This window comes from Alosa pseudoharengus, unplaced genomic scaffold, assembly GCF_046254945.1.
Source record: "Alosa pseudoharengus isolate Yale_2024_CS ecotype anadromous, Long Island Sound unplaced genomic scaffold, YU_APseudo_1.1 YU_APseudo_1.1_scf_12, whole genome shotgun sequence".
NCBI classification, from domain to species: domain Eukaryota; kingdom Metazoa; phylum Chordata; class Actinopteri; order Clupeiformes; family Clupeidae; genus Alosa; species Alosa pseudoharengus.
The window spans coordinates 14,604,710-14,617,638 of NW_027468587.1; the positions used below are offsets into that span (position 1 = coordinate 14,604,710).

General features: G+C 44.5%; 1 protein-coding gene across 1 annotated transcript in view; it reads left to right on the forward strand.

The window, feature by feature from the left end:
• Positions 1-2,092, forward strand: part of ube3d (ubiquitin protein ligase E3D) — a 16,442-nt gene extending 14,350 nt beyond the window's left edge. Inside the window, exon 10 of the mRNA XM_076280205.1 lies at positions 932-2,092. Within this exon, the coding sequence (XP_076136320.1) occupies positions 932-952 (21 nt within the window). The 3' untranslated portion in view covers positions 953-2,092. The remainder of the gene's footprint in view (positions 1-931) is intronic.
• Positions 2,093-12,929: the final 10,837 nt, after the last annotated feature.

Here is a 12,929-nt window from a genome sequence, read left to right on the forward strand (position 1 = left end):
TTTCCTTCATCCTCAATCACTGTTTCTTTAACTCTCCAGCTTTTATTTGACTTTACCCCTCCCTTTTTTCTCTCTCTCTCTCTCTCTCTCTCTCTGTCTCTCTCTCTCTCTCTCTCTGTCTCTCTCTCTCTCTCTCTCTCTCTCTCTCTCTCTCTCTCTCTCTCTCTCTCTCTCTCTCTCTCTCTCTCTGAGAGTGTGTGTTTGTTTTTTATCTTTGCTGGTTCTGGGCTCAAGCTCTCTCTATTCCTGGAGTGTTTGATGAGTACTCTCCATGAGTGATGACATAGACTGTCATGACAAAGGTGGAGGAGACTACATTCCACTAGGTGAGGGCTGGGAAAAGCTGGTGTGTGTGTGAGAAAGTTATTAAGAAAACTTATCACTGCAGTTTTTTAGCCTTTTGAAGTCTTTACAAGCAAAGCATTGATTTGTAGAGGGGGGAAAGCCTGGTTAAAAACGTTCACGTTTCTTCTGCATGGACTTGCCGTATGCTGCCATAGTTGCCATGACTCCTTGCACTCGCCACTGTGGTAATGTGCCACAGGTCTTGTATGCCTGAACCTTGAGCCAGATTCTGCCCTCATCCATCATACCAGGATGGCGCCACGTGGGGATGGCTCGAGCGATTGCCATGCCCTTCCACTTGGCACACAGTGGCACAGCAGATGGGGACTAACAGGGTCTTTTTCAATTCTGAATTATTTATTTCAAGGGGCTCCATGAATTTTTAATGTTGATGAAGAATCTTTTGGCCCATATCAACAGTTGCTCCTCATGTATATTTTTGTTGTTGTGGTTGTGTGTTTACCACCAGCAGTGCAACCAAGACTGACACAAGGAAATAATGTAAAGAGCCATGACCTGGTGCCAAAGACTATCAGGAACATAAAGGAATGGTTTTCCCTGCCTAACTCTGTTGTGTTCTCTCTAGGTGGCCTTTATGAGAAGATAAGGACATGAGAGTAGACCGACCGGTCAGATATACGGCGGCGCTTTCCAGAGGGGTCTGCCACTCAGCATTCCAAAGACACGGGGACGTTGGGAAGTTGGCCATGGTTCTCGTCACAGACAGTACTCACTGCTGCAGTGCTCTGTGCACACAACCAAACACGTGGCTTCCTCGTCTGAACCCTGTGAACCAGATGGCCATATTAAATTTTCTACAAAATGCCAGTCTTGCCATGATTTGTTTTGTCCGGGGTGTCTATCAACTGTAGGTCTACCAAGCCAGCTAGAGGGCATAGCGTGCCTTGTTAGCAGAGCAAACACAGTCTAGCCTGGCCTCGATGCCGGTGACATCGTGCCAATGGACTTCTGTTCAACAAACAGGGCTCTTGCCAACTGCCCAGTGTGAGGTAAACAACTCTGTTTAGGACTCCAGCTTCAGTGCAAGGACATTATAAGGACTATTTCACCATGTTTCGCTTGTGACATTTGATTTGTATATGATATTTGAAATGTAATTTAATTATTTGTGAAGTACATGTTGTTCCAGGATTCACTTACATATACATTCACTTAACAATATGTATTTACAAGAGGAGCACATGAATATGAACCTTAACCACAAAGCTTACACAAGTGAGCTGTACCTAAAGCTCTTTAATGAGCTTGTTCCCACCTGGTCTGAATGATCGGAATTTAGCGACTTGCCACCTCGCTAGTTTGTGTACATGGCTGGCAATAAAAAAGTGCTCTTCACATGCCTTACTATATCAATAAGATTCCAATTGCAATAACTAAAGGCATTCTTGTTTTTAACCATTGTCGCAATCATTTAGGGCAGTTTCTGATAAGACAGTGACGACCTGAAAAGACTAAACGACCTCTGAACCAAGAAGTTTGGAGTCACTAAAATCTGATATTTTGACCTGTGTACAAGCTGAATGTCAAGTATCTATACACAGAACTAGACTGTTGAAAGTATTAACAAGAAGTTAATTGTGATTTAAAGGACAACTCTGCTCTATGAATAACATGGGGTCTATTTTTGGATGGTAATGAGTATAAACCTTCGTTGGGGACCACAACGATATTAATCTGTGCAGTTTTGAGTTAGACCGTACACATCTATGCTAACGTGTTCCTTTGATGTAGCCATGTTGTTAATGCATATTCCGGTGTCAAAACTTTTCACATTAATGATGTTTTGGTCCCCAACTAAAGTTTACAATTTTCATCTTCCAAAAACAGACCCTTGGTTCTTCTTAAACCGAAGTTGTCCTTTAAAGACCTCACACACCAGCCAGACTTCCAAACCACTACTGAGCTGTTAACACAGCAGTATGTAGGAATGTAAAACTTTTTGAGGTATGTTTTGTCACCAGATAGATTTGGTATCCTCAGATTCACAAGTCACTCTCACTAGCCACCAAGACACTGTAGGCTATTCCTGTGATCCTGGTTGTAAACCCTGCAGAAGTGTAAAAAAATACTCCCTTAGTTTAGCCTGGAAAATCCAGACCCTGATAATCTAGAAAGATTAAGGGTCTGGCAAAGAACAATGTAATGGCCCAACTCCAGGGGCGGCAACAAGCATGCATTTAAAAATCTCACTGCACGCAATTGGATAACACTAGACCATGTTTACTCTGAATGATTTCGGACTTTGACGCAATCGGATAACACTAGACCATGTTTACTCTGAATGATTTCGGACTTTGACGCAATCGGATAACACTAGACCATGTTTACTCTGAATGATTTCGGACTTTGACGCAATCGGATAACACTAGACCATGTTGCAGCGCTGTCTTCATCAATTTAGCTGGTTCCCCGGAATGTTGGGGTAAAAGTAACGGGCATCATTGCTCTTTGCCAGAGAGTCTCGCAGAGACAATTCCATTGTGCTCTTGTGAGAACTCTGGATTTCCAGGGTACCCTCAGTTAGCATGCTGTTGTCAAACACCTATAGGTTCTGACAGTGCTGTTGTTGTGTTTGCAAGGTTAACTAACTCATCTCAGACCATAAGCCCTTGCTGCACCTTCATGTTCAGTAGGTCAGATCTCTCTTTTGTTGAATTAAGCCCGTTTCAGCTCTAGTGTGACCATAATCCCCTTATATACAAGTAATTTGACTGTAATTCCAATGTAAAACATTGGTAATAAGGAGCTCTGCTACAAAAGCTGCTGAGTGTAAGAAACCTTATGGCCATGGACCTAAATTGGCCTCAGCCAAATGCTGGTAGAGTAAATGATCACCATTGAGTGGCTGGTATTCACATTTCAAAAAGCTGATTTCCAAGCCCTGCTCACGACTCTTGTTGAAGTAGTGCCTCAGACAATAGTTGAGATTGGAGTGGATCCGGTCCTGGTGTATTGTAGCGTGACTCCACACTATGAGAAACTGCTGAAGAATGTTCCCCCTTTTCGGCACAACAAGAATGGCCATAAACACTGTACAAAAATAGTTCCACGTGTTACTGCTTTGTTTGTGGAGCTCCTGCTGTGAGGATGTGTGTGTTAGTGTGTGTGATATCAAGAGGCCTGACCCACCCGCTGACTGATCATAATGTTTTAGGAGCTCCTATTATAGGGGCCGTGCATCATGTGGATATGGTCGTAATGTGCCTGTGTGAGTGCGTATGGATGGATACATTTAGCAAGGTGTTTGCACGAGACACTAAAACTACGTCCATCTGCTGAGCAATCATATTTTTGCTTTGATTCTGTTCTAAGGAAAAAATATTATTTAAACTGTGTGTGTTGGATTGACAAGAAGTGTGTGTGTGTGTGTGAGAGAGTGTGAAAGAAAAGAGACCATAAGACATAACCCAGATGATTGATGACATTATTATTGACTCTTCAAACAACAATCCCCCTCTTGCCTTTTCCCTTAGTCATCCTGTTAATATTTTCTTCAAATCATTAAAATAAATGAAAGGATGACAACAAACAAAACTGGACGGATGAGAGGAGCAGACCTTTATATGAATAATAGGCTGCTGTTTCAGTTTAATTTGGTGGTATTTTGTATAGTGGCCCTTATCCTGGAGTGACCTATGTGATGACTAGTCTCTGCTGGTAATGACTAGACATTGCTGGGTGAAGAATAGAGTTTAGATTCTCTGCCCGAGCCCGAACTTGACCCGACCCGACCGGGTCGGGCCGATATTTCCAGCCACTATCCTCGGGCCGGGTCCTTGATCAAGCTTGCTTTTTTTCTTTTTTTCTAATCATTAGCCTACTTGGGTGGGGAGCTAAAGCTATGCCATAGTCAGACTCAGAAATATTTTATATTTATCAAAGTAGGCCTAAGTAACAAGTATACAAAGTTATACAAGTTAGGCTCAGAGTTATGTCTATTGTAATGTAATCTGCGCAACACGTGTCATGCGCAGCTTCTCCACTCGCACACATCACACCGGGCCTGCTGTGCTTTATTGTGTGGCTTAAGTGCAACGTGAAGCTTAAAGATGTAAAGAAAAAAAATGAAAACAGGAGAAATAACTTCGAGGAAGTTTGGAGAAAAGTCGGAGGTATGCATTTGTCAGGTAGGCTATGCTTTGTTGCGTGCATTAAGTGCGCACGATGTTCCTATGACAGCAAAAATACTTTAAGATTAACATGAAACAGGCTTGCCATGGCAGAAATAATGATAGCCAGCCTTCAATGTCCTCTTTTGTCCTCTCAATGTCCTCTAAACGGATTTCTGTAGCTCAAACAGCTCGGAATTGTAGTTGAGAACGTCAGTTATAATGGCCCACGTATTTAAAAAATGTCGGGTTTAAATCGGGCTCGGGCTCATTACAGTTAACATGTCGGGCCGGGTCGGGCTCGGGCACAATGTGCACGGGCTCGGGTAGGGTCGGGCTTGATTTTTTGGGCCCGATCTAAGCTCTAGTGAAGAAGCCCCTCAGAGAGCCAACAGTCTGGGTGTGTGTGTGTTTTTTTTTTTTTTTTTTCAGACATCCATCACACGGACACAAGGCATATTCTCCTGTGGAGAGGAAGGAGGTAGTCAAGCCTACAGCTCCTAAAACTGTTGGCTTCACTGCCGTCTGATTCAGCTCATCATCATTATTCAGGGCCCCAGCTTACTGGGCCACCTACCAGTGTCCTGGAGCTTTAATTAAGTTAGATGACAAATGCTAGGGAGGAAAAACCCTGCAATTGCAGAAATGTCAGCATTTTTTATCTATGGTGAAGACATGCTGAGGGAAAATGGCCAATAGAAGCTGGAACATATGAGGGATGTGCCTCAAACCTATTGGCTCAAAGTTTACCAGGCGACACTTTTTTTGTTTGTTCCAAATTGACAGTTTTTATATTTATGCCATAGGCATGATGAGTCATTCTCCACCCTGTAGTTTAGATTAGATTTTTTTTTTGTTCAATCCTTATAACAAGGATTAGTAATCTTCCACCCTGTAGTTTAACATACCTGCACCTATTCACTTTGAATGTGTTATAGCCTACAGAAACATCTGGTCAAACAAAAAAATTTAATGTTTGCTTTGTTGCACAACATCTGGAATCAGTCACACAGCACCAAATAAGCAACCACACATCATGCAATAAGCTGGTTAAATGAACCAGGTGGCCATTTCTCTTATGAACATTCATCCCTTGAGAAGGTGACTGATGGTTTAAAATAACTAGCCCAGGTACGGCTACGGAGACGACTGGGTTCAGGTTGACGTGATGGACTAATTAAATAGACCATATCTCCACTGCTGATCCGTCCCCTCTCCCTGGCCTTTCTGCCAGCCTTCCGTGTGAAGCAGAGGTCACTATAAATAGCTTGGCTCAGCTTCGTCCAGCACGTGCCCATGTGTTGGATGGAAGAGAAACCAGGAGAGGCTGAAATTGGCTTCCTGATTACTTGCACTCGTAGGGAAAATGAGCACCTGAAATCACAGGGTGTACAGGGAATTAAATGTGGCTCTGGACTTGTCCACTTGTATAAGCCTGCTGGTGGGGTGAGAAGTTAAAGCTAAAATACAGTGTAAAATGGATTTTGGATAGCCTATGCTTAGCATGATAACAAGTTCGAACGTTCGTTGGGGAGCAAAAAAACGCTAATCGGATGCATTCTTATAGCGATGAAATTCATACCCTAATGAGTCAAAAAGCTGTACGAGTTGGGAGACTATGTCCTGTTATTCAAAACTCCATAAACCTACAGTGGAGAAGACAACAACACAAAATCCTCAGTGGACTACAAGTTGGACTGCAAGACGGCTCCTCTCCTGCCCACCTCCCGTGCCCTGTGGAGGACACCAGGGCACACATACCAGTCTGTGCCAGTCTAGGGCAAACATAATCATAAAGGACATTCCACCACCTTAGCCACAATCTGTTTCAAAGGCTGCCATCTGGAAAGCACCTCTGTTCTTTCAAGGCCAGAACTGAGAGATTAACAAGGAGCTTCTTCCCCCAGGCCATATGAGCCATGAATGCATAAATGCCCCAAAACTTTCTACTTCTCGACTTTCTACTTTTCTACAACTTTTATAGCCTATTGTAGTATGTATTTTATTGTTATTTTTCTGTCCTTTACTTGGAGTGACATACATTTCTTGAATCTTTCATTTTGGATGTAGTCAGAGGGCCATTGTGCAAACTACCTACTAATTGGGTGAAAATATTCCAGGAAGCTCCCTATCTTTCCCTTGCAAAAACAGGCAACAACAGTGTCCACTGTCTTCTCCCTTGGGTACTTTCTGTCATTTGCATTGTTCATTAGTTTGCGATTCATCCAGCTAGTAAACTTAGGGGTGTCCAAACGCCTTTCATCAGAGATCTTTTCCATATTCATTAGGAAGTAATTCTGCGCTGCAGGCTGACAGCCTAAGACAGTTTGGGCGAAAATAATTGCACTTATTCCTACGAAGAGAGAGGGAAAAACATGAAATAAGAGGGTCTTGCCACCGGGAAGTAACACACTCGGGCCCTGTTCTAACAATTGCACTCTAAGATGCCTCTAGAAGCCACCTCTCTGTCATCATCATCTTAGCTGTATGTGGAACCGCTGTTATTGGACCTGGAAGGAGGACTGGGTGTTTGGTTCCTGAGCATAACACTGTTACCCCTCCTCCCCTTGCTGCAACCGTCTTATACTGTCTAAGGCTGTGACAAATGGCACCAGCCAGTGCTGGACAACCTGCTCCCAAGGCCTGGCTCTTCAAACAGGAACAGCCCTGGAGACTTTGCGCTGCTCTGTGAAACTGTTAATGTCCAATAGTTTATTACCAATGATGTAACATTTGGAGACAACAGCAAGCAAGAGGACTATAAACGTTTCCCTTCACCACTGAAAATCACAAACATGACTATGAATCTAAGTTCCCTACGAGTTGGGAAACTATGTCCTGTCATTCAAAACTCATTCATAAACCTACAATGCAGAAAACAACAACAAGACAGACTCCTACTCATGTATCTTTCTGTTGTGCTGAAGTTGCGACAGCATACTGTAAGATGGCTCCCTTGCTGCCCTCCTCTGCCCTGTGGAGCGTAGTGGCGTCCGCACTCTCTCCTAATGGCACAGACACACAGACTCTGCCTTATTCATCACCGGGATTATTATCAGATAGCATCACACACACGGGGCCCACAGATCAAGTCACTGACCTCCGAAATTGCATTGCGATTGGATTTTCCAGACATGTGCTCGTGTTAATGTGCGAGATATTATTTTTAGATTAGCGCGGTAGGCGCTTTGTGTGCAGTGCTGGCCCGTGGGTGGGTGGTTGGGATGGTGGTGGTGGAGGAGGAGGCTAGATCTTCCGTTTCACAGCATTCAGTGCATAGAGATTCTTATCATCAGAGCAGGTAAATGAAGCATCACTCAATGCCACCAATTTCACTTCCATTCGGCTTGATAAACCACCTCTCTATGATGTTACTTTTTCCTTTTCTGTCTTTCATCATAAACATCAACAACTATAAAAACAAAACAAAAACTCTCTTTTCCTCTTTTGTAATGGCAACCGTTTAATACTTTATGCTCTATTTTTTCATTGCCAACATTAATACACTTACAAACATAAATATAAAAGTGAAAGTGTCTCATATCATCGGATGACATGACGTCCATGGCTGTAGCCAGTGGCTCTGGTTCAGATATAATGATGTGCCTTTTCTCCTGCTTTGCTCTTTGACTCTCATTTCCTCCCATCACACGCCCACTCCCTCAATATATCTCCCCTCCACTCCTCTCTCCACTTATCTCTCTCTCTTTCTCTCTTCACTCAATACATCTCCCCTCTACTCGTCTCTCCACTTATCTCTCTCTCTTTCCACTGTTCTTTTCTCTCCCTCCCTCTATCTCTCTACCTCTCCTGCTCCCTCCCTCCCCTCCCCCACTTTTTCCTTTTTTCTCCCTACCCTCTACCCTCACTACTTTTTATATAATTTTCTCCACTTCTCTCCCCCGCTCTGCCTCTATACAGTATCTCTCTTTCTCTCTGTATTTCCCCTCCTCTCGGAGCTCTCCACAACACTACACAGCTTTCAGCTCCACAGCGCTTCATAAATGTGCTTTCTTTCCTCCCCTATGCCCCCCAGACATGATCATTCTCATGCGTTTGCCTCCAACTCTTCAAAAAAACATCTTCAATCTGCCTTTCTGCTGTGTTTTACTCTGATGCCTTTTTTCCTTCTTTAACAGCCACATCAGCATCACTCACACCAACTCTCTCCCTGTCTCTGACGGAATCAGAATGCACGCGTCCATGATCTGTCCTCTCTTTCTCATCCTCCCAGTGCAAATTCCTGCCTCTCCGTCCTAGTCTGTTTGTTGCAATGCACCTTGGGTTTTCTACTTTTTCTCTGTCCTTTTCTCTTTTTCCTCCTATTTATCTCTATACAATCCCTTCTCCTTTTCTTTTTCTGTCCCTCCCCCTTGTTCCATTTGTCTTGTGCAAAAACTCCCCCTCTTTCTTTTGCAGTCTCTCTGTCTGTCCATCTCTTTCTCTCTCTCTCTCTCCCACCCATCTCTCTCTATGCAATCCCTTCTTCTCCTTTTCTTTTTCTGTCCCTCCCCCTTGTTACATTGTCTTGTGCAAAAACTCCCCCTCTTTCTTTTGCAGTCTCTCTGTCTGTCCATCTCTCTCTCTCTCTCCCACCCATCTCTTCTCATCCTGTGGTCCCTCAAGACTCATTAGTAGGTCTGGTGGTCGCCTCTTGCTCTCTCTCTCCCACAGGTACCTCCTCCAGCAGGAGTTCCTCCTGAAATGCCATGCCATGCCCACGGGAAAAGTTTGGCCTGAGTGTCAGGCTGCCTGCGGGTATGAGCTGGACTGAGTGGCCATGCCGCCCCGTCCCATGCTGTCCCCCACTTCCTGTCCAGCGTTGCCATCGGCATCGGTGCTCATGGTGAGTCAGCAACTCAGTCCCCTTCTAACACTCTTTTAATAAGGCCCTTAACGACGCTCAGACATCTGGCCCGGCAGCATATCCACTCACAGATCACACACACACACACACACACACACACACACACACACCCTTAATCACACAATACCTGTCACCATAATGCAACAGGGAGGGTATATAATGAGGTAATGAACGGTGAACGAACACATCCCAAGGTGAGAGCTGGAGGAAGAGCTCAAGGTGTAAATGATGCCTAATGTATCTTCTTTCTCCTCCAGTAGTTTTTCTTCCCAGAGGTGTTTCATTTCAGTGATGTGATTGAGCTGTCCTGACATTTATTCAGGGTACTGTGAAAGCTACTGATGGATGAATTTCAGGATATGATGAAACATGGTCCTATAAGCTTCCAGATGTTTCCAGCCAAACTCTAAAGGACTCTGAGAACACCTCACTGCGTTTGACCAGGTCTACTCTATGAAATAGCACATGCACCAACACATACACCATTGTTCCTTCTTGTGTCTGAATGAACTTTTTCTTTATTTGAAATGTATGGATGAAAATGCATAGAAACCTATTGAAACGGTGCACCTATTTAATGGACAGCAAAAGCCAGTGAGAGCGCAGACACACAGGCAGATCGTATCAGCGTCCGGCCCCCGGTAGCCTTGACCCTGCAGGACACAGAGAGTGATGGGGACGCAGCGAGAGAGGGGGCAATCTGGTTGCTTCCTGAACTAAGACGAATGATCTAATTTGAGCTGGTCAGAGTTACTGCCTCCTGGCTCCCAGCCCCCCATACACACACACACAAGGTGTCCAGGCAGCTGTGGTGGGCCTGTGCCTGTACCCAGGGATGGATTACTGCACGGGCCTACCGGGCCCAGGCCCAGGGGCCCAAGGGGTCAGGGGGCCCTGAAGCCCAAGCCTTTGCCTGGAATCATTGCCTCAATATCAACATATCAGGATGTAGGCTATGAATCTGATTGAATTTAGTATTGGCCATCCCCAAATGCACCAGAATACAGGAAATCACAGCAAACAAATTAAAAATGTTCTGGGGGAGGACCCCCAAACCCCCCCTCCCACATATATGACAATAAGTGGGGGGCACTTAATACATCTGGGCCCAGGGGCCCGAAAGTTCATAATCCGCCCATGCCTGTACCTAGAGCGAGACAGACAGACGGAGAGCAAAAGCATAGAAAGGCAAAGAAGGATGGAGGAGTGATTCCTGACGCCCCCCCCCCCAGTAGCTGATCACTCTAGTGGTGGTGCAGAAGATTTCATAAAAGCGCTGAATTAGTACTTGAGTCGATCTCTATGAGACTCACTTAAAATACCCAGAACAGACAGCCATTTATGTGATTAATTGAGAGCGCTCATCCAGATTGAGTGCCACTAAAGGGCCCAATTGGGGTGATTGAGTCAGGTGTTATTGCAGAGCAGGGGGCGAGGTGTGTGAGGTTCCAGAGCTCTAGGGGCCAAGGCCATTAGTCTCTGGATCGTTATCTTATGTGTCTGTTTTCTGTCCATTCTTGCTACATCCTCCTCTCTTTCTCTCTTCCTCCATATCTCTATCTCTTTTCCTGTCTGTGTTTGCTGTTTAACAGACGAGCTCTCTCTCTGTGTGTGTGTGTGTGTGTGTGTGTGTGTGTGGGTGAGACTGGACCTAGGGGCATCAGGGCAATATCTTACTCATTTGATTAGCTCAAGAGCTGGAAACAAAAGGAAATAACATCCAGCAGATACCGCCATGGGCAGTCTCCAAGCCTGTGTCTGTCTCTTTTTCTCTTTCTTATTCGCTTTTTTTTCTGTGTGCGTGCGTGTGTGTGTGTGTGTGCGTGCGTTCCACATTTCTTGGAATAAGCCAGTGCATGCATATTTGCGTAGAATAATCTCCAACTCCTCATGATCACTGTTCTCTGTTCCCTCCCCCCAATCTCAGCCTGTGCCCTCTCACTCACAGTTCAGACCCTCAGCTTCACACACATCCACACACACACACACACACACACATCCACACTGTACCTATTCACCCTCATATACATATGCACACACACACACATACACAACCCTATTGCCCTATTTCTCTCTCTCTTTTTCACTCACACAGACACACAGACACACTCACCTTTCACACACATGCAGACACACACACACACACACATACAGCCTCCGACACATACCCTGCAGAGCCCCTCTCCAACTCTCACTCTCTCTCTCTCTAGCTCTGAACAGTCCTCTTTTAGACTGGGTGAGGTATTACCGGCTGCCCTGACAACCATGGGGCACTCCATTCAGCTGAAGAATTTGGAGGGTTTGTGTTTGTGTGGGTGCTGGCGGTGGTGGTGTGTGTGTGTGTGTGTGTGTGTCTAGTTCTTGCTGCCAAAGAACACCCTCAGCTCCTCTTACCTCCATCTCCACCCTCAGCAGCACCAGTGCCACCATCATACCCTCCGTTCATCGGGACTCAGCTCGTAGGAAGAGTACTGGCTGCACCTCTTTTATTGTCCTTACATCTCTCCTTCTCAGCACCAAAGTGCTGGTGGTGGTGGTGGTGTGTGTGTGTGTGTGTGTGTGTGTGTGTATGTGTGTGTGTGTGTGCTGCCAAATAACATCAGGGCTCAGCTTGTAGGAAGAGTATACCGGCTGCAACTATTTTATTGTCCTCACATCTCTCTCCTTCTCAGCACCAAAGTGCGCCTCTATCCAAAGAAAGTTTCAGGAACCTTTTCTACACTGTGCATGGCTCAGCCAGTACATGGAGTTCTCTTTAAAAAAATGCATTTTAAAAAAGTAAATGCATTCAGAATACATAGAAATTCCTTTCTAGGGTCCAGGCTAGTATAACTGTATAACTGAGATACATGTAATCATCATAAACAATTATGTTGGGGATCCACCATATATATGTTCGGGATTATTCAGACACACAGCAACACATAGTGCATTGTATGTCTACCTAAAAAAATGTCCATGAACTCTCTCTTTCTTTTCATATCTTTCTCTCTTCATCTCTCTTTCTCTTCATCTCTCTTTCTCCTCATATCTCTCTCTTTCTCTTCATATCTCTCTCTCTTCATCTCTCTCTCTCTCTTTCTGGGATTGTTGGTTCGCTACTATGTTCGGTTTGCCCAAGGCTATTCCTATAAATACACAGCATATGTATGTACATACAGTACACTGCACAGCAGTCCTCTCTCCCCTCTTATCTCAGTTGGGCCCCTTATTCTATCTGGGTGATGAGACATGGGAAGAGAGTAGCAGCTTGTTCTCACCTGAGACACTGATGAGGTGTGTGTGTGTGTGTGTGTGTACACACTTTTGTGTGCAATAAATGTGTGTCATAGAACACAGGTTGGTATATTTTTCTGCAATTCTTTGTTGATATCACAAAAGCTTGGTTGCCAATCTATTTACAGCTCTGGAAAAAATTAAGAGACCACTGCACATTTTTCTGATGTTATTCTACGGTTGCTGAGTGACATTCGAATGAGTTGACGGTCATGTTCAAAATTAAGAGACCACTGCAAATTTGAATATGACCGTCAACTCATTTGAATTGAATTGTTTCCAGAGCTGTATATTATTATTATTTTGTTTGT